This window comes from Numenius arquata, chromosome 16 (assembly GCF_964106895.1).
Source record: "Numenius arquata chromosome 16, bNumArq3.hap1.1, whole genome shotgun sequence".
Lineage (NCBI taxonomy): Eukaryota > Metazoa > Chordata > Aves > Charadriiformes > Scolopacidae > Numenius > Numenius arquata.
Window position 1 is genome coordinate 1,933,667 of NC_133591.1, and position 24,394 is coordinate 1,958,060.

The 24,394-nt window shown below is 48.4% G+C and overlaps 1 protein-coding gene across 1 annotated transcript in view; it reads left to right on the top strand.

Moving 5' to 3' along the window:
* Positions 1-24,394, top strand: part of TTC28 (tetratricopeptide repeat domain 28) — a 154,673-nt gene that overhangs the window by 66,928 nt on the left and 63,351 nt on the right. The window contains exon 3 of the mRNA XM_074159776.1: positions 22,004-22,151. Coding sequence (XP_074015877.1) covers positions 22,004-22,151 — 148 coding nt within the window. The remainder of the gene's footprint in view (positions 1-22,003; positions 22,152-24,394) is intronic.

The following is a 24,394-nucleotide window of genomic DNA, read 5'->3' on the forward strand; positions in this document are numbered from 1 at the left end:
TGATGTACGAGGAAAGATCAAAGGGGCTAAATTCGTGTCGTTTGGATAAGTGACAGTGAGCGGGGAACATGAAAGTCTGTGATTATTGAACATCTATAAACAGGGAAGAGTCGGGGGGAGATTATTCAGGGCGGGACGATGGGGGAATGGGATTACATTAGCGAGGGGGAAACAGCTGTTAGAACAGGGACATTTCCCAACAATAAGATAAGTTTGGGTATTTAATTGTCTCTTGCTATAAATCAAATGACTTAAGCTACTGCTTTTCACTTTACTGATAAACACACGTAAAATGTTCCAGGTAGAGGCAGATTAAGCCAAGATTGGGGCAAAAATGACTTATCTGTGACTGCCCACCCACCCCCTGGGCCTTGGTGGCTGTGTCTGCGAGTCCAGCATCTGGTGTAGGTGGAATCTGCTGAGCAGAGCAGCAGGAAGGACGTGAGAAACGGGCCTTTCCCGGCTTTGTCATCAGGATTAAGGTAATGGGGCTGACGGAGGTCACCTGCGGGTACCGTTCATCCTTCTGCCGTCAGCGGGGATTTCGGCAGATAACACTGCACGGGCGCCCTGAAAGCCCTGGTGTGGCTTTCACTCACAAGTTTTGGACCGCAGCCTGGATATTAAAGTGGGAACTGGGGCTTTTCTTTCAGAATTAGCAAATGCAGGAATTAGTGATATTTTGGATGATGTTTCCACGATGCTGCTTTAAAAGTATGTCTTTCCCCGAGCATCCTGTGCTTTTGCATCTCACCCAGTTACATTCATACCTCTCCTGCTGAATCGCTTTGGTAATGACCTTTAAATGAGTCTGGGCTTCTGGAGGAGCTGACTGGTTATCTCCTCTACTGATGTTAATAATAGCTTAATAAAGCAAAACACATTTTGGAAATTCCAGATGTAAGTTCCAGCTGAATCTTTGCTTTCAGTTAAGGTTTTAGCTTGCAGTGGTGGCTCTGTGGGGCCTTTTGGGCTGGTTTTCTTTCCCAGCCGGTTATAGCACCAAAGCCTGGGAGTAGGGCTGTGTGCCGGCACTAACTCTGCATTTTCTATCCCATTGTTCATTTAAAGCAAATCTCTTACATTACTCTAGCATGTATTTGCCAGTATAAACTGTCGTAGTACTCTGATTTTTCCTGTCTTGCTGGGAATAATAAATCTCCAGTTTGAGGAGATTACAGCTGCTCTGGATAAATATGTTTCATGTGACTGGTAAAACAGGATTAAACCCACGAGAAGCTCAGTGAAACAGTGAGCTGATTGTTATCGAACTGCAGTTACAGGTGTGTGAGCCCGTGCGTGCACGTATTCAGACCAGCACGATGCATCTGAGCCTTCTCAAGTGCTAATGGTCACTGCTGTTTGCAGCCTGGAGAAGAGAAGGCTCTGGGGAGATCTTGTAGTCCCTCCCAGTCCCTAAAGGGGGCTCCAGGAGAGATGGGGGGGGGGGAATTTTTACAAGGGCATGTAGTGACAGGATGAGGGGTAATGGCTTCAAACTGAAAGAGGGGAGATTGGGATGAGATCTCAGGAAGAAACTCTTTGCTGTGAGGGTGGTGAGAGCCTGGCCCAGGTTGCCCAGAGAAGCTGTGGCTGCCCCATCCCTGGAGGGGTTCAAGGCCAGGTTGGAGGGGGCTTGGAGCAACCTGCTCTGGTGGGAGGTGTCCCTGCCCAGGGCAGGGGGTGCCACTGGGGGGCCTTTAAGGTCCCTTCCAACCTGAACCATTCCATGATTGTATGAAGTAGGCAATCCCTGGGGGGAGCGAGCGAGCGGCTGGGTGGGCTCAGTTGCCCCCCAGGGTTAACCCCTCCACCAGCCCTGCAAGATGGGGTGTAGCAGACAGGGTATCAATGGATATAGGTAGGACAGGGACCTGTATTTAAAAGCAAAGGGGATAGTGTACTCCCTTGCTATTGTGTATCTCAGAGCAGAGTCTCATTGACTCAGGTGCCTGAAACAGGGATGCTTTGAAGCAGAATTTCCTTTGGGAACCGTTGCCTGAAAGGGCAAAGGAGAGATGATTAAAATTTAAACCTTCAGACCCTGCTGAATTACTTTTTCTTTTTTTTTTTTTTTTTTTTTTTTTTTAAAAATGAGACTCTATTACTGAAGGAACAAACATTTAGAGCTTCTCAAATCTATTGAGCTACTGCATCCCTGTCTCGGATGGAGGAGTGATGAGAGGTTGCAGGGTTAAAATGCTGTGTGTGGCGTGGGAATGCTGCTCTTGGGAGGCTGCAGCAGATGCTCCTGGTGAGGTGGGTCTTGGCTGCTTTTCTGCTGGATTACTACCCCAAATCTCCCCGTTGTTTATGAAGTGCACAGGCACAAAATTTCACGTCAACATCATTGTTTGATACGCCACTTTTCTGAGCTTTCTCCTCAGGGGAAGGGCTGTTGTGTGAGGAGCCTGCCTCGGAGCTCGGTTGGTGTTTGCTGGTACTGATGGAGGAGAGCAGTTGGTGTTTACTGAGCAAGAAGGCAGAATGCTCGTGTGAGCAGGTTTTTCCAGACAGTACATTTTTCAGGTTTTCTGTTAAAAGGTTTTTTTTTTTATTATTATTATTATTATTTATTTGGTGGTTTTTTGTTTTGTTTTGTTTTTTTCTTCATGGAGTGAGTTCTAACGCAACATCAGAACGCAAATACCAAGATGATCCTCAAAATAATTTTGCCCTAGTCAGGCTTAAGAGGCTCCAGGTTCAAAGCGTTTGTGCTGAAGAGATTGTTAGAGCATTTCCTGATCTACTAACGTATGTTTGACTTATTTTCTGAGTGCAGGCTCTCTTGTGTGAGAGCTGTCGTGTTGCCCACTTCTCAGAGCCTGGCTCTGTCACTGCAGGTTTTCCACAGCAGCATAAACACGTGCAGAGTCCGTGTCCTGAGTCCCGCTGAGGAATGACTCTAGCACATTTCTTACCAAATGATAGTTGTAATTTTTGTGTTACATATAAAATTAGAATATCTGATAGTGAATGTCCTGTAAGATATTTATAACAACTCTCTACAGTTGCTATAACTCTCTCTATTTTCAATCTGCGGGGATCTGGGCTCATTCCTCGCAGATCCTGTGTCTTCCCCTTATTTTATGCACAGAGATCGACCAGAAAAGGTTGCAGAATTGTGCGTTCCTGAATGTATTGGTTGAGAAGTATCTTGCGGCAGTGAGTCTTTGCTAATGCTGTGCAGAGCTCGTTGCACGATGGCATTAACAGTCAAAGAACTCCTTTAAAACCGAGCAAAGGTCTTACAATGCGCGGTGGTTCTGATCTTTATTACTCTGTTAATTGTGTTGTATTTGTTAACAAACTATTTCTGCTTTCTCCGCGGAGTAAAAGGAAGTGTGGTGAAGAGGAGCAGGGTGTTATCTTTGCCAGTACCACGAAGGTGAGTGTTGTAATACTGACGGCGATGCTCATCTCTGAGCACGGAGGCGTTTACTGCGATGACCTTCTGCTCCCTGGGTCCCTGCGTTGCAATTCCAGCTGGGGATTTAAAGTTGATGAGCGTGTGGCAGATCCGACTCCCAGCAGCACACACAGGCCCTTCATCTTCCTGACACGAGGGAGCACGTTTAAGCTGTTTCTCCCGCAGGAGTCGGTGCTGCATTTCCAGGACAAGTCTCTTTGCAGAAAGCTAGGAAATGGAGGGGAACAAGGAGCTGTTGCAGGCGCAGACAGGTTTTTTTCCAGTTTATAGACCAGACAGAACAAGCGCTTGGAACCTGCAGCCCGTGATATAAATGTTCCTGTGAGTACAGAGCTGGGTCCTGAGACCCTCCTGAGAGCGGGATCTGCTCCCCTTATCTCCCTCAGCTTTTCTGACCATCTCTGTGCTGTGCATAAAGCACACCGAAGTCTGGAATTTCCCCTGTGAGGAAGGAAGCAGCAACCAAAAGTTTGTATTTATTCTGCTAAAGGAACATCCTGTTTGTTACTTGTTCAGCTCCGATTATATAGTCCGTGCTGGGTGAGATACAGAGCGGGACGTGCCTCAGATCTGCCTCTAAATCAGAGTAAGAGACTGGTGGGATCCATAGAAGGGAATTGCAAACAAACTGAGGAGTGTGTAAAACCTGGGGGCCGCTGGGTCACACCGCCCTTCCCAGAATAGGAAATGCCAGAGTTTATTTATAGTGGTTTTTCAGGATGTTTTGGGTCATTTTGGTTTTGTTGTTGTTGGTTGTTTTGTTTGTTTTTTTACAGTTGGCTGGGGGAAGGGGTGGTGTTGATATTACTGGGGAAAGAGACAATGTATATGCACAGAAGGCCCGAATTCTTTTGAATTCCAGTACACCTGCATTTTTGCCATCTCTTTAACTCCAGGAGACACTGCCCGCTCTGGCTGCGACACACAGGTTTGCATTTGCAACTTGCTGCTGTGCTTGGGGTCGGTGTTTTTGTCAGATACTGATTTTAACATGCACCTGGTACCCTGAGGTGGGAGCAGAAGGCTCTGCTTCTCTGTATCCCAGCTGGTGGTTTGGTTTCTTTGGTGTTTTGGGTTCTTTTGGTGTGGCTTTTTTTTTTTTTTTTTTGCTTCATTTCCATTCCAAAATTGCTGTTTCCAATTGACTTCTAACGTGGCAGAAAACGTGTGTGCTCAGGGTCTGGGCTGAGAGATACCAACGGCTTCACGGGCCCGTCAGCTTCTGGACAGTCCAGATTCCAACAGGAGCCAAAGCACGTGTAGAAATACATCTTTAAAACAAACCTTGATGCTTGGTCACCCAGTTTCTTGCCTGTTTAATTTAGCTTTCCCTTTGTCTGGTTTCTTGGTACGGACCGGGAGCCAAAACAGTCCCTTTGACTCATATGATACGATTGTCTTTTTTGCCCAGGAGGCTGTTAAGCCGAAGGAGCAGAGCGCGGCTGAGATTTATAACCTGGGACTCTCTTCACTGAAAACTGTAATTTTCAAAGCAAATCTCTGCAAGGGGACTGAGTTACTGTGATTTCTCCTGCAGTATAAGTAATGTTCCCTTCGGTTTACATCAAACAGAGCTGCCGTTGCTTACTGATCTAATGGAAGCTATGGTAATTGCTTTTGTAGGTTCCATTTATAGATCAGACTTCTATGACTAAATTTAATTACTTACAGCTGAATCCAGTCAAAGTAATAAGTTCAGAATAACCTCTGTCATGCTGCAGTGGAAGCAGCGTCTTCCCAGAAAAAAAGGCACTTCCTAGTTGTTTCATTTATCAATTAAGAGAAGAGTTTTTAGCTTTCCCGTGTTTGTTGGCCGGCTGAATGAAGAATGTACCTCTGCAGAAGCCTCCTGCCATGCTGAGCTGTGATGAGGCTCCCGTCTCCCGCTGAACAGCACTTAAAACATTTCCTTACACATGGATCTCGTATGATTTGCAAGGAATGGTTGATGTTCTTTGCGGGTCTGCTCAGCTGCAACACGGAGAGAAGGGACTTGGCCATGGTCACGTCAAGCCAGTAGCCCCTGAGATCCACCACTCTTGTCTTGTAAGCACATCCCATGGCTTTTCCTGTGCCTAAGGCTTGCTTGGTTGTCTGAGTTGCCGAGTGTGGAATCTGGTTGCCTGATGTGACGGAGAGAGGTCTCCAACTACTGAGTAGGGTCTTGCCATGTCTCTGTTTAAAGCACATCTCACCTTGGAGAAACTCTTGCTTTCAATCTCCCTTGAGTTCCTGGGCATCGCCGCTGCATCCTTCATCCCCAGCAGCTGGTGTAGCCTACAGGTGTGGACAGCTGTGCCACGGGAGAAACATACAGCATCAAAACTTCAAAACCAGTTAAAATTACAAGAAAGAAGTAATACAGCACGTGTTGTACTATAGGCTGTACTGAGTGACAGACAGGTGGAGTGTGGGGCAGTGCTTTTGGGGACAGTCACTACGTGCTTGCCCCGTTCCTCCCATGGGATCCATTCCGGCCGCTGCCAGGAGCACATGCAGGTCTGGAGGGACCTTTTGTCAGACCCTGTGTGGTTGTTGGGATCTCACGTAGTGATTTCCTCGTTGACACGTTGCACCCTGGTTAGCAGTACCCTTGAAGACATGTGATGAGAAAGAATAGATGCCTTGAAAGATTGCCATGTGAAGAGTGAAAAGCTTGGAATTATTTACTGAAGTATTTAAAAAAAGACTTAAAGAATGATGTTCTTGTTTTTCACTTCATTAAGCAAGAATTAAATGAAAGGCTGCTTAACTGAGCTGCAGTAAAAGCTGCCGCAGGACGGTACGGGGACATAGTGCCCCTGGTGTGACTGTGGCAAAGACACCTTTCCTTACACCTCCGTTTCTGTACCGGTGTACATACAGTAACACAAAGCTCAGTTTTCTGAGGTTGGTGTGATGTTAGATGATTGATCTGCAGCTGGGTGTCTTTTCCTGTTCCATATGCATGAGCACACGCACTGAAGTGAATTTGATTTCCTCATTCCTTGTCTTTTGCCTTTGTCTGAGATGTTGTTACTTAAATGACCGAATCTTCCCAGACTCTTAATTCTTGCTTTACGTTTCTTTTAAAAACATTTCACCTCCCTTTTTAGCATCCAGGCGTTGTTTGAATCTCCTCTGTATTGAGTTACTGAATGTTACCGGGACACAGTCCCAGTTCATCCGTGGTGGCACCTTGGAGCCTTTGAACGCAGTGGGTCAGGACCCTTCAGAGCACGTGTGACCATTCCCTGGGGACAGTGAGGGGGTTGGATTCTCTGCGCTCTACAGCTGTAGGTGTCTGGGCACTTGATGCTTTCCTTGGTGTTACTGTAACTGTCTTGATGATCCTAAATAATTGTTGAGTGTTGCTGGTTGGATCCTGCACACAGCGTACGGACCTCAGATGGTAGTGGGGAGCCAGATCATAGAGTCATAGAATGGTTTGGGTTGGAAGGGACCTTAAAGTCCCTCCAGTGGCACCCCCTGCCCTGGGCAGGGACACCTCCCACCAGCCCAGGTTGCTCCAAGCCCCGTCCAACCTGGCCTTGAACCCCTCCAGGGATGGGGCAGCCACAGCTTCTCTGGGCAACCTGGGCCAGGGTCTCACCACCCTCACAGCAAAGAATTTCTTTCTAATACCTAATCCAAATCTTCCCTCTTTCAGTTTAAAACCATTGCTCCTTGTCCTATGGCTCCCCTCCCTGATCAAGAGTCCGTCCCCATCTCTCCCGCAGGCCCCCCTTTTAGGGACTGGAAGGGACTATAACATCTCCCCAAAGCCTTCTCTTCTCCAGGCTGAGGAGAGGATCTCAAAGCAGTGATGAGCACAGAACTTGGTGTGTCTCACCTTAGTGAAGTGAAGAATTACTCCTAGGTATGAGTCTGTCTGCAGTGGGACCGTCCTGGGGGTGGCTGCGTTCAGCCCCGCTGTGTTGAGCAGCAGAGAGCGGAGCCGGGCAGCGCGTGGGGCCTGGGAAAACATCCTGAATGTCTCAGGTTTTGAGAAAGAAAAGGAGCTTCTGCTAAAGTATGGTGCAGAATCAGTGACTATCGGTTAATGTATGGCAGAATTTGTTGTATCTTACAAATGAACAGACGTAGGTAACACCTCATGAAGTTACTGCGTATCTCTAGATTTTCTCATTTCACTGATATTTTTACGAGAAACAACAGAGAACATCTATTATCTCAAAGCCAAAAAAAGTGTGCATAGTGTAGTTGTATTACATTTTTTTTTTTCCCCCTCAAATAACGTGATATTTTACAAAAGCAATGTAAGGATGGGTGGAAAGGGGAGCTCATTAGTGAGCGCTTGCCTTTTCTGCAGGGAGAGCTGCAGGCGCACAGCTCTGCTGCTCAACTGCTGCTCTTTCCTCCCGGGGAGATGCTCGGGGGAATAGCTCGGCCGAGAAGAATTCTTCTGTCATTTAAAGGATGAACTAGGAGGTAATTACTCATGCCACCAGGTCAGTTAGTATTGATGGGGGCTGCTTCAGGCCTCTTAGATGTGGGTAAGTCCTTGGCGGGTGAGAATCGCCTTAAATCCTGCAAGCTTTGTTGGGCGCCTGTGTATTCATATTATCTAAAGCGGATTTCTAGGAAAGCAGATTTCCAGGGCAGATTGAGCCGTGCTCTTTGATCCTATCACGGGTGCTTGGGTGTGGTAATTGTGGGATTTCCCTTGGAAACACAGGGATTTGTACCTGCGGCCATACAGTTGTTGGTTAAACGGACCAGCCCGAGGGCCTGCCCATTGGTGAGTGCTAAAAACGTGAAAAAAATCAAAACTAAACCAATAAAATCAGCTGATAAAATGTGAGTGCACATAAATACCTGGCGAGTTCCAGATGGTGGCTAGACAAAGGCTGTGCAGCGCTCATCGTACTAGAATATATATTTCAGCAGGGTCTTTGTCCTCATTCACACTTTCTTCTTGACTTGCTTTATTACCTGTTTTTTTCCCACACGATTGGGTACCGAGTTCTGCTGCGCTGGACGCCGCCTGCTCTGCTGAGGGAGTAGCGGTTAATGTCACGGAGCTGTGACTGGGACTTGTAGGTACTACAGACAGGAACAGTTTTTCTGCTATTGTTCATTTTGGATGCTGGGAAGAACATGCGTAATTAAATAAAGCAGACCTCGCTGCCAGAGCTGCGAACGCTGCGCTTCAGGCAGTTACAGCGGAACTGGAAAACTGATACGGAATTCCAATAAAACCACATGCGTGGGTTTGTTCTCACAGTTTTTTGTCGGTCAGGTCTGCAGCGTTTGTGTTTGGCAGCTCCTGGGGAAAGGTCTGTGCCGGTGCTCGACGGAGCAGAGAAGCTCGTGTCACCCTGCAGCTGAAGGATGGGCTCTGGGAGAGGACAGCAGACACTGCTTTGTGAAGCCAGGAGCCCATGAGGCACTATTCCAAATTAAAAGAAGCAGATTCGTAGTTCATATTGTCAGTCATGTTTATTTTTCCCCAAATATCCTTATGTTCCTATTTACCCTCAGCACGTTTGCCGACGACACCAAGCTCGGTGGCGCGGTCGACACGCTGGAGGGAAGGGATGCCATCCAGAGGGACCTGGACAGGCTTGAGAGGTGGGCCCATGCAAACCGCATGAAGTTCAACCAGGCCAAGTGCAGGGTCCTGCACCTGGGACGTGGCAATCCCAGGCACGAACACAGCTTGGGCGGAGAATTGCTAGAGAGCCCTGAGGAGAAGGACTTGGAGGTGTTGGTGGATGAGAAGCTCAACATGAGCCAGCAATGCGCACTGGCAGCCCAGAAAGTCAACCGCATCCTGGGCTGCATCAAGAGAAGTGTGGCCAGCAGGTCACGGGAGGTGATTCTACCCCTCTGCGCTTGTGAGACCCCACCTGGAATACTGTGTCCAGCTTTGGAGTCCTCACCACAGGAAGGACATGGACCTGTTGGAACGGGTCCAGCGGAGGGCCACGAAGATGATCAGAGGGCTGGAGCACCTCCCCTATGAAGACAGGCTGAGAGAGCTGGGGTTGTTCAGCCTGGAGAAGAGAAGGCTCTGGGGAGACCTCATAGCAGCCTTCCAGTATCTGAAGGGAGCCTACAGGAGAGCCGGAGAGGGACTCTTTGTCAGGAGATGTAGTGACAGGACAAGGGGTAATGGTTTTAAATTGGCAGAGGGGAGATTCAGATTAGATATTAGGAGGAAATTCTTTCCTGTGAGGGTGGTGAGGCACTGGAACAGGTTGCCCAGGGAAGTTGTGGCTGCCCCATCCCTGGAGGTGTTCAAGGCCAGGCTGGATGGGGCTTTGAGCAACCTGCTCCAGTGGAGGTGTCCCTGCCCATGGCAGGGGGGTTGGAACTAGGTGATCTTTGAGGTCCCTTCCAATTCTAACCATTCAATGATTCTATGATTTAAGAAGGCTCATAAGTGGTGGTTCCTGGGCTGTGTCTCTGTGAGCTGTATGAGACAACGCTGTAGAGCAGAAGGACGGGGCTGACTCCTTTGGGTTGACTTTTTTCCCCCCATGCTGTGGCTGATACAACTGGTAGGGTGCCATAAACTGGGGTGAGGCTCTGGATTCAAGTTGGATGAGCACGGATCTGGGTGATGGGGTGGTGAATGCCCAGCCTGGGTGAGCATCTGCTCTCTTGATGAGCAGCACCGGGACAAGGTGGTGTTGGGTGGCACTAAAGCAGGTTCAGAACCTCTGGGTCCTCATGCACATGGTGTGACGGCTGGGTCTTGTGTTTGGAAGGGTGAATGGGTGGAGTTTCCATCACCTCTTCCCTCGGGACCCTGCTCATTAATCTCTTCAGACTCATTCAAGCATCCCCAAGCGTGTTGGACTATGGTTAGCTCTGAGCGAGCAGCTGCTGACCCATTATTGACACAGGGATAAATTATTCACTATGTCTTATTTGGGAATTCAAAGGCTTCATGATGAAACCTGCAAAACTGTATTATGTTCTCTGACATTCTGAGGTTTCATTATTGTGTCTTCAATTATTCACCGAGCCTGCTTGTTCACCTCCTGGCACTCTGGTGGAGTTGCAGGCTGGTGGCACGCAGCAGACAGGACTTTCTGCTCTTTGTTCTTGTGGCTTTTTCGTGGTACCTTGTGGAGGAGATTTTCCTGTTGCTCACCCTCTTAAACCTCTTGCCCAAGGATATTCAAATTTTTATAGTCATATAAAGTGGAGAGGCCTCAGGCATCCCTATTGTCAGGAGATTTCTTTGGCAAACTAATTATCAATGAGTCCAAATGTAATGAATTCTTGTTGGCTGGAAGTAACTGCAACACGTGAATGTTCCTCTTTGGAGGATCACCTTTAGAGGTGAAAATTAACTCTTTGTGCTCGTTCCCACTGTCCCAGGTCAGCGCTGACGGGTGGGAGCAGGAATGGCCCGCAGTCCCTTAGCCACGCTGCCCTCCGTGTCGCTCCTCTGTATGATGGATTTTACAGTGTATTAGAGCATGAAAGTTGCTATTTTTGGACTTACCTGTTGCAGCCCCACTGAAGAATGACACCTATTCTGGAATCGGTCCAAATAACTGTCCTAACAACAAGCCAGGGAAGTGGTAGGGCAGCTAAAACGAAGCAGATGTTTAGCAGGGAAATAATTTACAATTGGCCGGTTTGATGGTGCCTCTTGACCCTTTCAGGGCCGTTCAATAAAAACTAGCAGTTTCCATAGCAACTACGAAATTACTCGGTGCTTCAGAGATCTGTGCTAAAGGAGGCGAGTCGTTATAAGGAAACGTGGTGTTGCTGTTGCTCCCCTCTGCGTTACAAGAGTAATGATCTGGCAAAACTTGCTGAATGTGACGCCCCTCCTGAAGAATTTTTCCCACGTTCACCTTGGCCAAAGAGATTTATATATTTAGGACTTTTGCAAATTTGATTTTTCCCCTTTCCCCCATCATGGGCTTTGTCCTTCTTGGCAGGCGGTGCCGGCTGAGCGCAGACGGGGGGGTGGGACGGGACGGGGGGCTGTGAGCCGAGAGGCAGGAGCCCATGGCTGCAGTCGATGTGTGATGGGCTTCTCTGTCACTGTCCCTCCTGAGCACGAGGTCCTTCTCTGAGGGACATGGACCAGCTCCATCCTACTGGGTACAGTGCAGCCACCTGGGTCTGAATGAGTTACAAGCCACCATTATCCAGACCCTTTACCACTACGTATTTCGTCTTTTGTCTTCTATTTCGACGACTCTTGGAGATCCCATTGTTCTGATTTTTTTTCTTCGCTTGTTTCTATTCTGAGGTGAGGATGTAGCTCCAGATCAGGGCAGTCTTTAGAATGGCCCCATGGAGGTGTGTGCTGGGAAATGGCTTCAGGGCTCGTTTGCCACAAAGCCCAGCATAATCTTGGAGGTTCTCAAGGTGTGTTCCCGCACGCTTGGACATCCAGCACATCGACACTTGGTTGCGCGTGGAGCTGCTGTTTCAGTGGGATGGGTCTCGAATGTGGGGAAAACCATCTGCGTTAAAATCCTGAAATGCTTGTTTGAAATCCTGTAATGCGCTAGTTCTTCTGACATTCAAGTTACTGTTTGCATTTGATGCTGCTCAAAGTTTATCTGACTTTTAGCAGTTATGGAGGTTTTGAGTCATTTGGATAAAATACATTGGTGAGGTATTTCTAAATATCTAAACCTTCCCTTCCTCCCCCTTTTTATACGAACTCAGAACTGTGGCAGCTTTAATGAAATCTCAGAGGATTTCTGCTGGATCTTTTCACTTTACTGTTGACTGCTGCACCTAATATCCATCCACCTCTCTCTCAGCAATCCCGAAGCAAATACTTCCAGGTGACAATGAGGAGCGAACTTGCTGGATGACCCCAGAAGTCCCCCGTGCTCCTTCAGTGATTGCTCGGAGGCTGTAACGTGGCAGGAGGTCTGAAGGAGCCTGCGTGAGACAGTCTGGGGATGTCAGTGAAGCCGTATTTCATGGAAATGCTGAGCTGTCACCTCTCCTTCCCATCCGATTTGGGTTTCCAGATGAGATGCTTCAAGAAGATGACATTTGGTTTCCCAGCGTTTGTTTAAGCCACAAAATTATGATGTTGAAACCGTAAGCTGATGGCAGCATATGTAATTAGTAATCTTAATTTTCATAGAGTCATAGACTGGTTCGAGTTGGAAGGGACCTTAAAGCCCCCCCAGTGCCACCCCCTGCCCTGGGCAGGGACACCTCCCACCAGAGCAGGTTGCTCCAAGCCCCCTCCAACCTGGGCTTGAACCCCTCCAGGGATGGGGCAGCCACAGCTTCTCTGGGCAACCTGGGCCAGGCTCTCACCACCCTCACAGCAAAGAGTTTCTTCCTGAGATCTCATCTCAATCTCCCCTCTTTCAGTTTAAAACCGTTCCCCCTCATCCTATGGCTCCCCTCCCTGATAGAGAACCTCCCCATCTCTCCTGCGGGCCCATGAGGGTGCCACCAGTGTTGCCCTGTGGTTTGGGTGCATCTGGAGCTGGGTGCTCCCTTGGCTGGAGACCCAGCTGGTGACCATGCTGTGCCTCGGCTGGATGTGCAGAAGTGCCCTTAACGTTGTCTGCTGGAGCTGCTGGCCTAGAAAGAACAGAGTAATGCTGACAAATTTTTACACTGAAAGGGTTATTAAGCATTGGAATGGGCTGCCCAGGGAAGTGGTGGAGGCACCACCCCTGGATGTGTTTAGAAGATGGGTAGATGTATTGCTCAGAGATATGGTTTAGTGATGGTTTTTGTCAGTGGTGATTTGATGGTTGGACTCAATGATCTGAAAGGTCCCTTCCAACCGAGACAATTCTATGACAACCGCCACCATAGTATTATTTATTCTTATGTCCAGATGTCAGGGTTTTGCTCCTCCTCAGTGGTCTCACTGCAAGATGGTAATTACGAATCACTGCTAATCAGGAGTCGCACAGCTGGGAAAAGATCTGTTGTCTTAACGGTGAATCCAGATCACCGATGTCCGACCGTCCGTCCAGTCCGTGCGCTGCGTTGGCTGATGTGGGTCTCTGAAATACCGCCCTGGGTTTGCTGTGAGTGCCAGGCCTCATGACTGTGGGCTGACCAGATGCTTTAATGTCTCATTTCTGGATTTTATGGTGGGTTTTCGGTGTGATCCACCTGAAGTCTCAGAGCCTGCGGAGCGAGGGGGTGGTGGTCATTTGAGCTGCTGCTCAGATGAGTAATTCAAAGTGAGACAATGAAACTCTCTGCTGAAATGCAGAAAGAGTTCTGGTGGTGGACGCCTTCCAGTTTAGGACATGACTTTTATTATTCCCTCTTTCCCCTTTGTACTGCTTTTTTTCGTTTGTTTTTGCTTTTAAGGATCTAAGAACAGATAGTAGCGTGTGTTTGTGTGTTCTTCAGCTCTGGAAAGGTTCTCAGCACTTTTAGTGTTGTTGGAGTTGTGTGCAGGTGTACCCAACCAGTTAACTGTCAAACATTAATACCATTTAAGTCATGGTACAGTGCTGAAACTAAACAAAGCACCGGGTAATACGGTGTTAAAAACAAAAAAGAAGAGAAGGCTCTGGGGAGACCTCATAGCAGCCTTCCAATATCTGAAGGGAGCTACAGGAGAGCCGGAGAGGGACTCTTTGTCAGGAGATGTAGTGACAGGACAAGGGGTAATGGTTTTAAATTGGAAGAGGGGAGATTTAGATTAGATATTAGGAGGAGATTCTTTGCTGTGAGGGTGGTGAGGCACTGGAACAGGTTGCCCAGGGAAGTTGTGGCTGCCCCATCCCTGGAAGTGTTCAAGGCCAGGCTGGATGGGGCTTTGAGCAACCTGCTCTAGTGGAGGTGTCCCTGCCCAGGGCAGGGGGGTTGGGACTCGATGATCTTTCAGGTAGGTCCCTTCCAACTCTAACCGTTCTATGATTCTGTGAATCCTGACGCTGCCCCAAACTTCACTGAGAAACAGCCGACAGGTTTCCTCTCGTCCATTTATTTTGTGTGTAATTCTGTGTCTGCTCAATCTCCCATAATATCTTACCAAGATGGGGGTTACTCCTGAGCAGAGCAAAAGGGGGCTTGTATTTTCTTCTGCAATTCCTGAACTGAGTTGTTTAGGCAGAAATTGGGCAGAACTTTGTCCTTGTGGCGGAATTCTAGAAGATGCTGTGCTTGCACCCGTGCTCTGGGCGTTGCACACGAGGCTGGTTTGTGCTGCTTGCGCTTTCCCTGTGCTGTTTCGGGGCATCAGCACATCGGGTGTTACTTGTCTAGAGCACTGTCCTCCACTCCTGATTACTTCTTGCTATTAATTAGAGCTTGAGAGTTGTAGCTGCTAAAGGTGGGCTGTTCCCATGCGTGGTTAGGAAAGGTGAAGGGTCTCCTCTGGGGAGGGGGGTCTAGGTTGGAGCCGCTGTTTCTAAACGAGCCCAGGGCAGGGAGAACGAAGGGACAGGAATTAGCTCTCTGGAAAGCGGGGCTGTTACCTTCCGTGCTACCCAAACGGACTGAGCCAGGATTCCAGTCTTTATTATTGATGATTACATTTAATTACAGGTGGGCAAATGATCTGCGCACAGTCCCACGCTGCAGGTGGTGGCGGCACAATTAATAAGAATAATGAAACGCTCTTTGGATTAAAAACAAGGCGTGATCTTTTATACCCCCCCATCTTGTGTAGGCTCAGCGGGGCTGGGAGGAAATCTCCATTTCCGAGCAGCGTAGTTCCTGTGAGAGACACCTTGGAAACGGGTAGAAGATAGAGCAGCTTTGTCGCAGCGACAGTGAGTTTGTCAGATCTCTGCGTGTTCTTTCGGCCAGGCCAACCCCGGGGGTTCAGGTGCCAACAGGGGGTACGGGCTGGGAGGGAAAATTCTTACCTACAGCCTTTGCGAAAGCGGGAGTTCAGGCAGTATTTGTGCGCGTGCTGCATGTGTTCTGAATTAAAGCGCATTCTTCCCTCTCCTCGCATTCCTGAAACCCCACAGCAGAGATTTGTCCTGTATTTTTCTCCACAATTTGGCCGTAAAGCAGTTACAAGGGGAGAGGAAAGATTCAACCTGGTGCTCGGCCCCGAGAAGCCGTAGCGGCTGTTTCCACATCTTCCTCCTCCTCCTCCTCCTCCTTCTTCCTCACCCGTCTCGCATCCGTCAGCCGGTGGCCTGGGTGGCAGCGAGGGACAGGGCTGGGGGACACCGAGCAGCCCCATGCTGGATGGTGGGTCCGTCTGTCCGGGAGGGGTTCTGCGGGCGCAGGACAGGCCGATTCAATGCGTCATAGATTATTTGTGCTATTTTTGGCATCTTCTCCTGATCTGGCAAACCAAGGCAGCATTGTGGAAAAAAAGAGTTTTCTCTGTGCTTGCCTTTTCCTGCCCAGAGAGAGCGGGGTGCCCGGGGTCTGAAGCCGAGGTGAATACAAAGGTGTTTTGAATTTCCTCCCCTGTGTACAAGGGAGTCTTTGTCTAAGGCGTGGGTTTGTTGGGGTTTTTTTCCAAGTTTTCCATGTTTGTTTGACAGTAATTTTCTGCTCCATGTTCTGCTGGTGCCGTTCCAGTTTCGTTCATCTGCCGCCGTTATCCAGTTACGAATCGGCCAGCGGTTCGTTATGTAAATGAGTCTCAGCGTGAGGGCTGGGGACAGAATTATGGGATGCGCCCGAGCGAGGCAGCGTGGTCGAGTGCGATGGCAGAGGGACCGCCGGCTGAAAAGGGGGTTGTACAGAGGAGGAGGAGGCGCAGGATCCCCGGGGGGCCCGGGGAGGCAGGAGAGTGCTGGACCTTTGATGGATGGAGATCCCAAAGCCAGGATGGTCTTTGTGGCTGCGTTCCTTGTGGGCAGACCGTGGCCAGCAGGGTCTCTGCTCGGGGAGGATCAGCCCTGCATGTGTTGTTTGCTGCATGTAAAACTCTTGAGAAGGTTCCCCTACATCACAGAGAACGTTGAGGCTCCCAGTTTTCTGCCTGGCCACCTCGGCGCGTCCTCAGGTGGCCAGGTGACGCTCTCATGGGGCTCCTACACACCAGTTAATTCCCCAGTTCTGGCTGTTTTAAAATCATAGAATCGTCTAGGTTGGAAGAGACCCTTGGGATCATCAAGTCCAACTATCTACCCTACTCTACAAAGTTCTCCCCTATAGCATATCCCCCAACACCACATCTAAACGTCTCTTAAACACATCCAGGGATGGTGACTCAACCACCATCAACCACCATAAAAATATTTATAAACAATATACCATCCTGCCCAGTAAAGAGTATACTGTGGGCTACTGTCAGAAAAATTCTTCACGCTGGTACTAAATCATATTCCAGAGCCATGAGCTCATCTCCAGGCTCCTGAGAGCCCGTGGTGGGACAGGACTGAGCTCCTGCGGCTGTTGCCCTGCGTCCTGCCAGCCTTGCGCCTGAGACTTGCTGGGGATCTCAACGATTCCTTGCCATGGATTCTACAGGGGAAGATGGTACCAGCCAAAGAGTTGTAGCAGAGCCTGCTACAGATCCCAGCACAGCATGAGTATTTGCCTGCACCCCTGGTCCAAAAAATTGAAGTATATTTTGATACTTATCCGGTAAGAAATGCGTTGAGTTGTCTTGGGCTTCCTTTACTGGGCTTGTTTTAATTTAGCAGAATCCTGGGAAACACAGAGGGTTCCATTCGTATTCATAAATGCTGGTTCTTTGTTCTGTGATTTTATCTTCATTGCATGTTTTGTATTAATTATAAACCAATTACTGTTACTCTGCCTCAAACAGTTCTTGGATATTGATATTAGAAGGGTTAATAAAAATTTCGGAACCCCTCTTTATGTCAGCTATTTCAATGATGGCATTTACATTCTAATCCTGTATCAGGTTGCACGTGGAGATCTGATATTCAGGGTCTGGACAAATTATCTAGATGGGAACTCGGATGATGAGGATCAAAAACCAACACGTGTGTTTGCCTTTGTGTTGCCTGGGCACCGCAGCGGTCGGTCCCGTGGCAGCTCCTGGTAGAGGGACAGGTAGAAATTCTCCCTGTGCATGAAATGGGCCGTAATAAACACGGATGAGAAATCCTGGCCTGTATAGAAACGACACCGGTCAATAAATTGAGCAGAACAAATAGGAGTCGTGCTTGGAATTGCAGAGAGAGCTTCTGCCTGGTTGGGCAGAGACTGACTCTGCTGCGTCCCGGCGGGGGCCACCCCCGGGAAACCGGCTGGTCCGTTGGGATAGGGCTGCTTCTGCATTCTCCAGTTCATACAGTTTTTCTAAAATTAAGTTGAAGGTACAGAAAAGCACTAAAAATTATATTTTTGCCGTGAAAACGTGGCGTGTCCTGAAACGCACGGGGCAAAAAAGCAAGTCTGAAAAAAATGTGGGGGGTGGAAATCTGAGTGAGGAGGGAAGCCCCGTTGCCTTCTGGATGGGTCCTGGGGGGCGCACCCCCAGGTCGCAGGCGTTCTGTCCCCGGACCCGCTGTACGAGCAGCCTCTCTTCCCGGGCCAGTTTTCTGCCTGGCTTTGAAGTCTCAAATGCCAAATATATTTTGCAAGTTAATTAATTAGAATAATTAACTTTTGCTTCCAGAATATCAACAGTGCTTCCAATGGCATTGCGGGTAAAAAGCACTAATGATTCCCTCTCCTCCTTCCCAGTCTGTCTCCGCTTGGCTCTGTGAAATCTCTAAACTGGCTGAAGTGAGGCTCATCGTCCAGTGGACTGAAAAATGACTGTATGAGGCTGCAGTATGGTCTGATTTCCCAGAATTTAAGGTCCACAGGTGCACGGGATTACTCACTAGCAACATCTCTGATTTAGTATCCGTGATTTAATAAGGTTGGCTGGTTGGTAAAGCTGCCTCTTCCCTTTAAGCCCTCTTCCCTACCCAAAAGGCTCTGGCTGGTAGTGCTGGATCCCCCTTCTCCCTGTTCTGGCTCCAGGGGCCGGAGGGTTGGGTCCCCGAGCTGTTAACCCATGACGGGCGACTGAATCTGGAGATGGGAACAGCCAACAGGAGGAGAAAAGAGTTCCCATTATTGAGGGAGATGTATCTAGTGCCAAATTTCAGCTGAGAGCGGGGACTTTCTTTTTGCACAGTGCCTTGTTCTTGGAAAGTCTGATGCAGAGATTGAAGAAAAAAAAAAAAGAAAGGAAAAGATTGTTCCAGGGCTTTGTTGTAGCATTGAGGATGCAAAGAGCCCCAGGTTAGAAGACACCTGCTGTGCGGTTGTCCCATCTCTAGCAAAACATCATTCTCTTGTTGATTGAGTCATCTTAAAAGGAATCAATGGGTTTTTTCCTACCTGGGATCACTGGAAAATTCATGTCCTTTTTACTGCAGAGTGAGTGCCCTTCTGTCTTCACACGGTGTGATTAAAAATGTAAAGTTGGCCGAGGCGTGGGAAGAGCCTGTCTGTGTCGGGGCTGGAAAGCGGCTCCTTGTCTCATTCCTTCAGCTGCAGCTGCTGGCTCCCTGCCTTCCCTTTTCCTCCCCGCTTCCAAAGGGGGATTCTCACCATTTCCTCTTCGCAGATTTTTTCCCTTGATACGGTGTCTTCATTCCAATGCTAAACTGACATGTGAATGCCTCTTGGGGAGGAAATAGGTGATGTGAATGCTTTTTATTTATTTTGTTAAAGGCCTCTGGGGCACACAATGTGTGCAGAGCCTTCTGTGTGCGCTGGAAACTGGAGGAGAAAGGAAGGAAGGGGTTTTTGCAGGAGAAAAATCGGCCAAAATCTTCCTCTCGGTTATGATTAATAGGTTTTTCTTTTGGGCTCTGAATGGTGTGTTTGTATTCAAATTAAATGGTTTCCAGGGGGGGGACTTCCAGGAATAGATGTGGGGAGGGAATAAAACCGCTTTGCAGAAAGGAGGTTTGAAACGCAGGGTGCTGCATCGTGTGCTCTTTGTGAATCTCATCCCCGTCCTCTCCTCTTCTGGCATCTGGAGCTTGTGGTGTCTCCTCTGTGTGCGGAGCTCGTTGGATGAGGTCTCTGTTTTCTTAACGTTTGAGATGTCCTTGGTGCTCCCCAAAGGCATCGGGGTTGGACGGGCAGGTGCGAGAAACCAGTATCTCCACTGGTGCATCCCAGCAAGGCGGGGGGCTGGTGGGGTTGCTGGGCAGGCCATGGTAGGCAGAACAGGACTCCTGTTCCTCTGCCAACAAAGTGCTGGGAGACTCATGGCCAGGCTTTTGGTTTCTTTTTCTTATTTTTCTTTTTTTTTTCCTTTTTGTGATCTTGCACCATGGTGTGTCCTCTCCTGCTGGGAACTGATGTTCCCTTGGATTTTTGTACCAGAACCCGCAGGGAGGGGCAGAGGCTTCACCTGGGGTTTGTTTAGCTTGATTTTTCTCCATTTTCCTTACTGGGAGACAGGGAAGCTGGTTATTGGCCTGCCTTTAGCTGAAGAGTACGTTGCTGGTTGTCCTACAGCCCTTGTGTTTATAGGATGGGATGTGAGAGAGGATCACACCATGTCGCATCTTCTGAAGCTGTAGGTTCCTGCCTTCTGTAGGCTCTGGGTGGCTTCTCTCCATTGCCTGTAGCCTCCCTTGCCCTCCTGCCTCTTCCTTGAAAGCCTCTATAGAAGTGATTTTTGGGGTTTTGGGGCTTTCTTTGGTGGTGAGGAAGCCACATCTTCCCCGATGTGCCGTCTGTCGGGGCAGTACGCGTTCTGAGAGAGGAGATGGCCCACTTCTACCTTCCTGTGAAGCACGAGATGTTGGGGACGCCTGTACTCACCGTGCCATTCCCTTGTTGGCTGCTGCGTGTTTGTGCCTTCATCCTGCATAATTGGATCAGGCAGCACATTTTCCCTGGACCAGCCTTGTTGCCTGGAAAGGTCCCCATCAGAGACAGGCAGCGTCAAACCGCCTCTGTCATCAGGTGGCAAAGAAAGTAATTAAATGATAATTCTGGGGGGAAAAAAAAGGACTTTAAAGTGTATGCCATGATTTAGGTGACAGCTCACTCACTGCTGGGAGGACTCGTACTTCATGGCCACTGCACGTTGTTAGTTCTTAGTATTTTCTTTGATTTAAAGCTTCATGCTAGTAATCTAATTAACATTGAATTGGGTTTCCAGTACAGTAGCTTGTTTGGTTCAATAAGGACACATTTGTACTAAAGGTTAATGAAAAGAATTCTGCTTTCATTGAATTCATTAAAAGCGGTTCTACAATCAAGGCTTACTAATGGAAAAGAGATTAAATATTCATGTCTGTAAATTTCTCATGTCATTTCTGATTTTCCTTAATCTCTGCGTCCCTGGATTGGATTCCAAAAGTGTTTGAAAGCTCTAATGAAATACCAGTTTGGGTATTAATTGGAGATTTAGCCTGTTTAAGTAAAAGGCTTCCACAGATGTACACTTAGTGTTACAGATGGAGAGCAATAGTGATGAGGTCTTATCCGTGAAAGCGATACCAGAAGCCAATCTCAAGGAGCAGTATTAGGTTCTTTAAGCACTCTTTAAGAAATGCAAATAATATTTTACCTTCTGTTCCGACAGCTTCATTTGTGGCATCGAAGTAGCTTTGAATGAACCAGAAGTGCAGCAAAGTTTACGTCAGAAAGGTATTAGCTTAATGAAGGTAAAACCTGAATAATGGGCGTCAAAGATGCTTAACGACTCACGACTTTTGTACCGTGAGTCCGGGTGTACGAGCTGCAAATATCCCTGAGTCCTGTGAGTAAATATTGGATGTGGATCCTGTGATCCCTCACCCGGTAGCTCCTGAGGAAGGTCTGGGTGCCCTTTGAGCCGCCGTTGCTTTATGTACGAGCAGAACATCTTTCTGCAGTTCTTGCTTTGGGCGTAGGCTGCTGGTATCCCAGTTTAGGGAGACGGGGGAGCTCTGTTTGGGAATGCTTTCCACTGGCATATTGATGTCGTTGCTGATGTAGAAGTGAAAATACTCGGTGACAAGAGATTTAAGCTACTTTGAAGGTATTGCACATTCCCATGAATGGTTCCCTTGGAAAGAAACGAAGAAAAATGCTTTTGTAAACATGTTCAAAATTATGAGTGTCTTGCTTTAATGTAAGAAGTGCATATATACATACATGTGTATATATGTGTGTGTGTGTTATATATCTGTGTATATATCCGGTGCCCAACCAGTGGGGCAATGCAGGGCAGTGTCTGCATTAGGGGGTGCCTGAGGAGAAGGAAGATTTGGCTCCTGTCTGGATCTTTGCGTCGTTTTTCGTTGCAACTTGAGTTCTCGGTGCATTTTGGTCTCTGCTGGTCCTAGTGTTTCTATTGGGCTCATTGGCAAGAGCTGATGAGAAAGGAAAGAAGTTATTTGTTGTGAGCCAAGAGAACAGAAACGGAGCTCTGGAGAGTAAGTTTTTGGCTGTAAGTAGATAAGAATAAGTAACTGGCCAAGCCCAAGGGGAAAGCTTTGGCTTAACAGTAATTACTCTCCCTGGTCTCCAGAGCAGTTCAGAGCCCTTGCAAAGGTTGAGAAGGTCACGACACCGAGGGGACAAGCGACTGGGTGGCAGTCACAGACCAGACTGTGGTGTTGGATTTTTCTGATGATAGCCAGCGTGACCAGGGATGTCGTTGTGTAGCCCAGCGTCACCGGCACGCGGTCACGGGCGGATGGATTATTTGTGACTTCATCCAATTAAGTAATTATCATGTCTTCTTCCTTGGCTTTTCAGGCATACTTCCGACAGGGTGTGGCCCTTCAGTATCTCGGACGTCATGCAGATGCACTGGCAGCATTTGCGTCGGGACTGGCTCAAGATCCCAAGAGTCTTCAGCTTCTGGTTGGCATGGTCGAGGCCGCCATGAAGTCTCCCATGCGAGGTAAGCACCGGGAGGTCTTCTCCAGGATGGTCATCTGCTGCTGAGGTACTCGGAGGTGTTAGTTTCAGTCCACGGGTTGCTGTGCCACCATCTCGGGGGGGAGAACCTGGAGGCCCAAAGGGATTTCAGGATTTGACATGTCTGCTGAGTCAGTGGGTGCTGAGAAAGGAGCCTGAAGCAGGAGGAGGAACGGAAAAATATTCTCCTGAGTTAGAGGGACAGTGAGATGGTGCTACCCAGCTCGAGAGGCACTGGAGATGAATCAGGGTGGTGTTATGCAGCAGTTCCAATGACATCCTTCCTCGTTTGTCTTTTGTCTGTTCTCAGTGCTGAGGTGGGCACTGCTGTGGCCCTGGCTTTAGTAGGACTTGGGAGAGCTTCCCACGGTGCTCTGGCGCTTGGCCATCGGGAACAGGGAGCCTTGAACGCCCCGGGCCAGTGTTTGCCCAGAAGAGCCCATTAGCAGCTTTTCCACGGTACTAACATCTCTCAAAACGCAGCGTTCCAGAAAGCAAAAAAGGCTGCTCTGCTAATTCACTTATGTTCAGGAAGAGTGTTGAAATCACAAGGACCTTGAAGCTGTATTAGCTGTACGGCGTTTTGCCTCTTTCATAATATCCCTGTTTCCAGGATTTTCCTCTCTGGAGGAAGGAGGTCGCCTCCTCTTTGCTCTGTTTCTCTCTGGCTCTGTTTCTCTTGCAAGCGTTGTGTTGCAATGTCCTAATGGGATTTCCCGGGAGGGAACATGGCAATTCTCAGCCTCAGCAGATGCTGCTGGAGGCCCCAGGGCTTGGGGGCCAAGAAGCGCTGAAATGAAAAAATATCCCCCATTGGTGTTTCCTTTTTTACAGTGCTTCCCTCCGTCCTCTAAAGTGAATTCATCTGGAAGTTTCTGTCCTATATAGCAGTTACTTTGTGAAGCTAATTTAATTTGATACCCAAAGGTACTGTGGCTGCTGCTTAGAATGCAGGTGATGTGATATTTCTGTGCAAGTGTCCCTGGATTTGGCTGGACGATCTCGCTGCTGTATTGCGCTGCTGCTCCCTGCCGTGCTTCTCAGTGTTGCTGCTTTCCAATTGTCATCCTCCCACTTGGCAGAGTTTTAGATCAGCCTTGTTTATAAAGTACTAGTTTTACTTTGAGAGCGTGTTATCTGCTGTACTACTGTGATGAATATTCAGGATCTCGGTCCCATGTGCTGGGCACTCTGCAAGCACTTCAGTAGTCGTTAAGTGTTGTTCTGGTGCCCTTTCCAAGAGCTGGCTGTCTAGGAGAGACGGAAGATCTCCCCGGGTACTGTCTGTGGTGTAAAGCCAGTCCCTTGTGACTTGGTTCCACCAGGATGACAAGTTGTGTGAAGCTGTGGATAGACTGGTGTGAGCGGTGGCTTCCAGGATACTCGTGTTCAGAGGAAGAAGAGGAGGAACCAGAAAGGCAGAAGGGCTGTAAGCGTTGGTGACATGCCAAACAGTATTGAATGCAGACATTGGGGATTCAGGGGGTCCGCAGTGCGTAAAGATGAAGGTGGAACCCCCCTCCCCAATAACTGAATCATTGTTGCTGCATCTTTAACATGGTTGTGGCTGTTTCTTCCCTTCTCGTTTGCTGTTGTACAAGAGCAGTAACGAACTACACATCTGCCTTTCTATTACCGTGCGGGTTCTCCCTTTCCTGCTGGACTCCAGGGTTACCAGGAGCACTTCCCTTGGGTTTTCCTTTTTCTTCCTTTCTCCTTGTCTGTACCCTCTCTCTCCATACGTTTGCCTGGATTACCTGGCTGGGATCCTAAGTAAGCTCCTTAAGGCAGGTGCCTGCTTTCGCGGTGACAAGCGTGATAAGTGGTGGTGTGTTACAGCGACTATTTCTGTCCTCTTACGTCTGCATTTAATCCTGGACCTAATTAGATGTCAGTAATTGGCATCACCTTCACACTGTTTTCACCTTCAGGGAAGTGTTAAAATCCTCTTTTGTTGTTGTTTATACACTCAGTGGTCGTAGAGAGGCAGAAAACAGGGAGGAAGTGGTTTTCTGAGGTTGCTGGGATAGTGTCGATTCAGGTGAGAGCATCTAATCAAGAAATGCCCCTTGGTCAGCAAGTTCTGGAGTCCTGTTGTATTGATGTCCTTAATGAAGCATGCAGCCAAGATGTTTTATCATCGGGATGATGGAAGCAATTAGACCAATTATAAGTAGCCTGGCAGGTCCAGTGCTGTCATTGCAGGAGTAACTTCTCCTGCAGAAG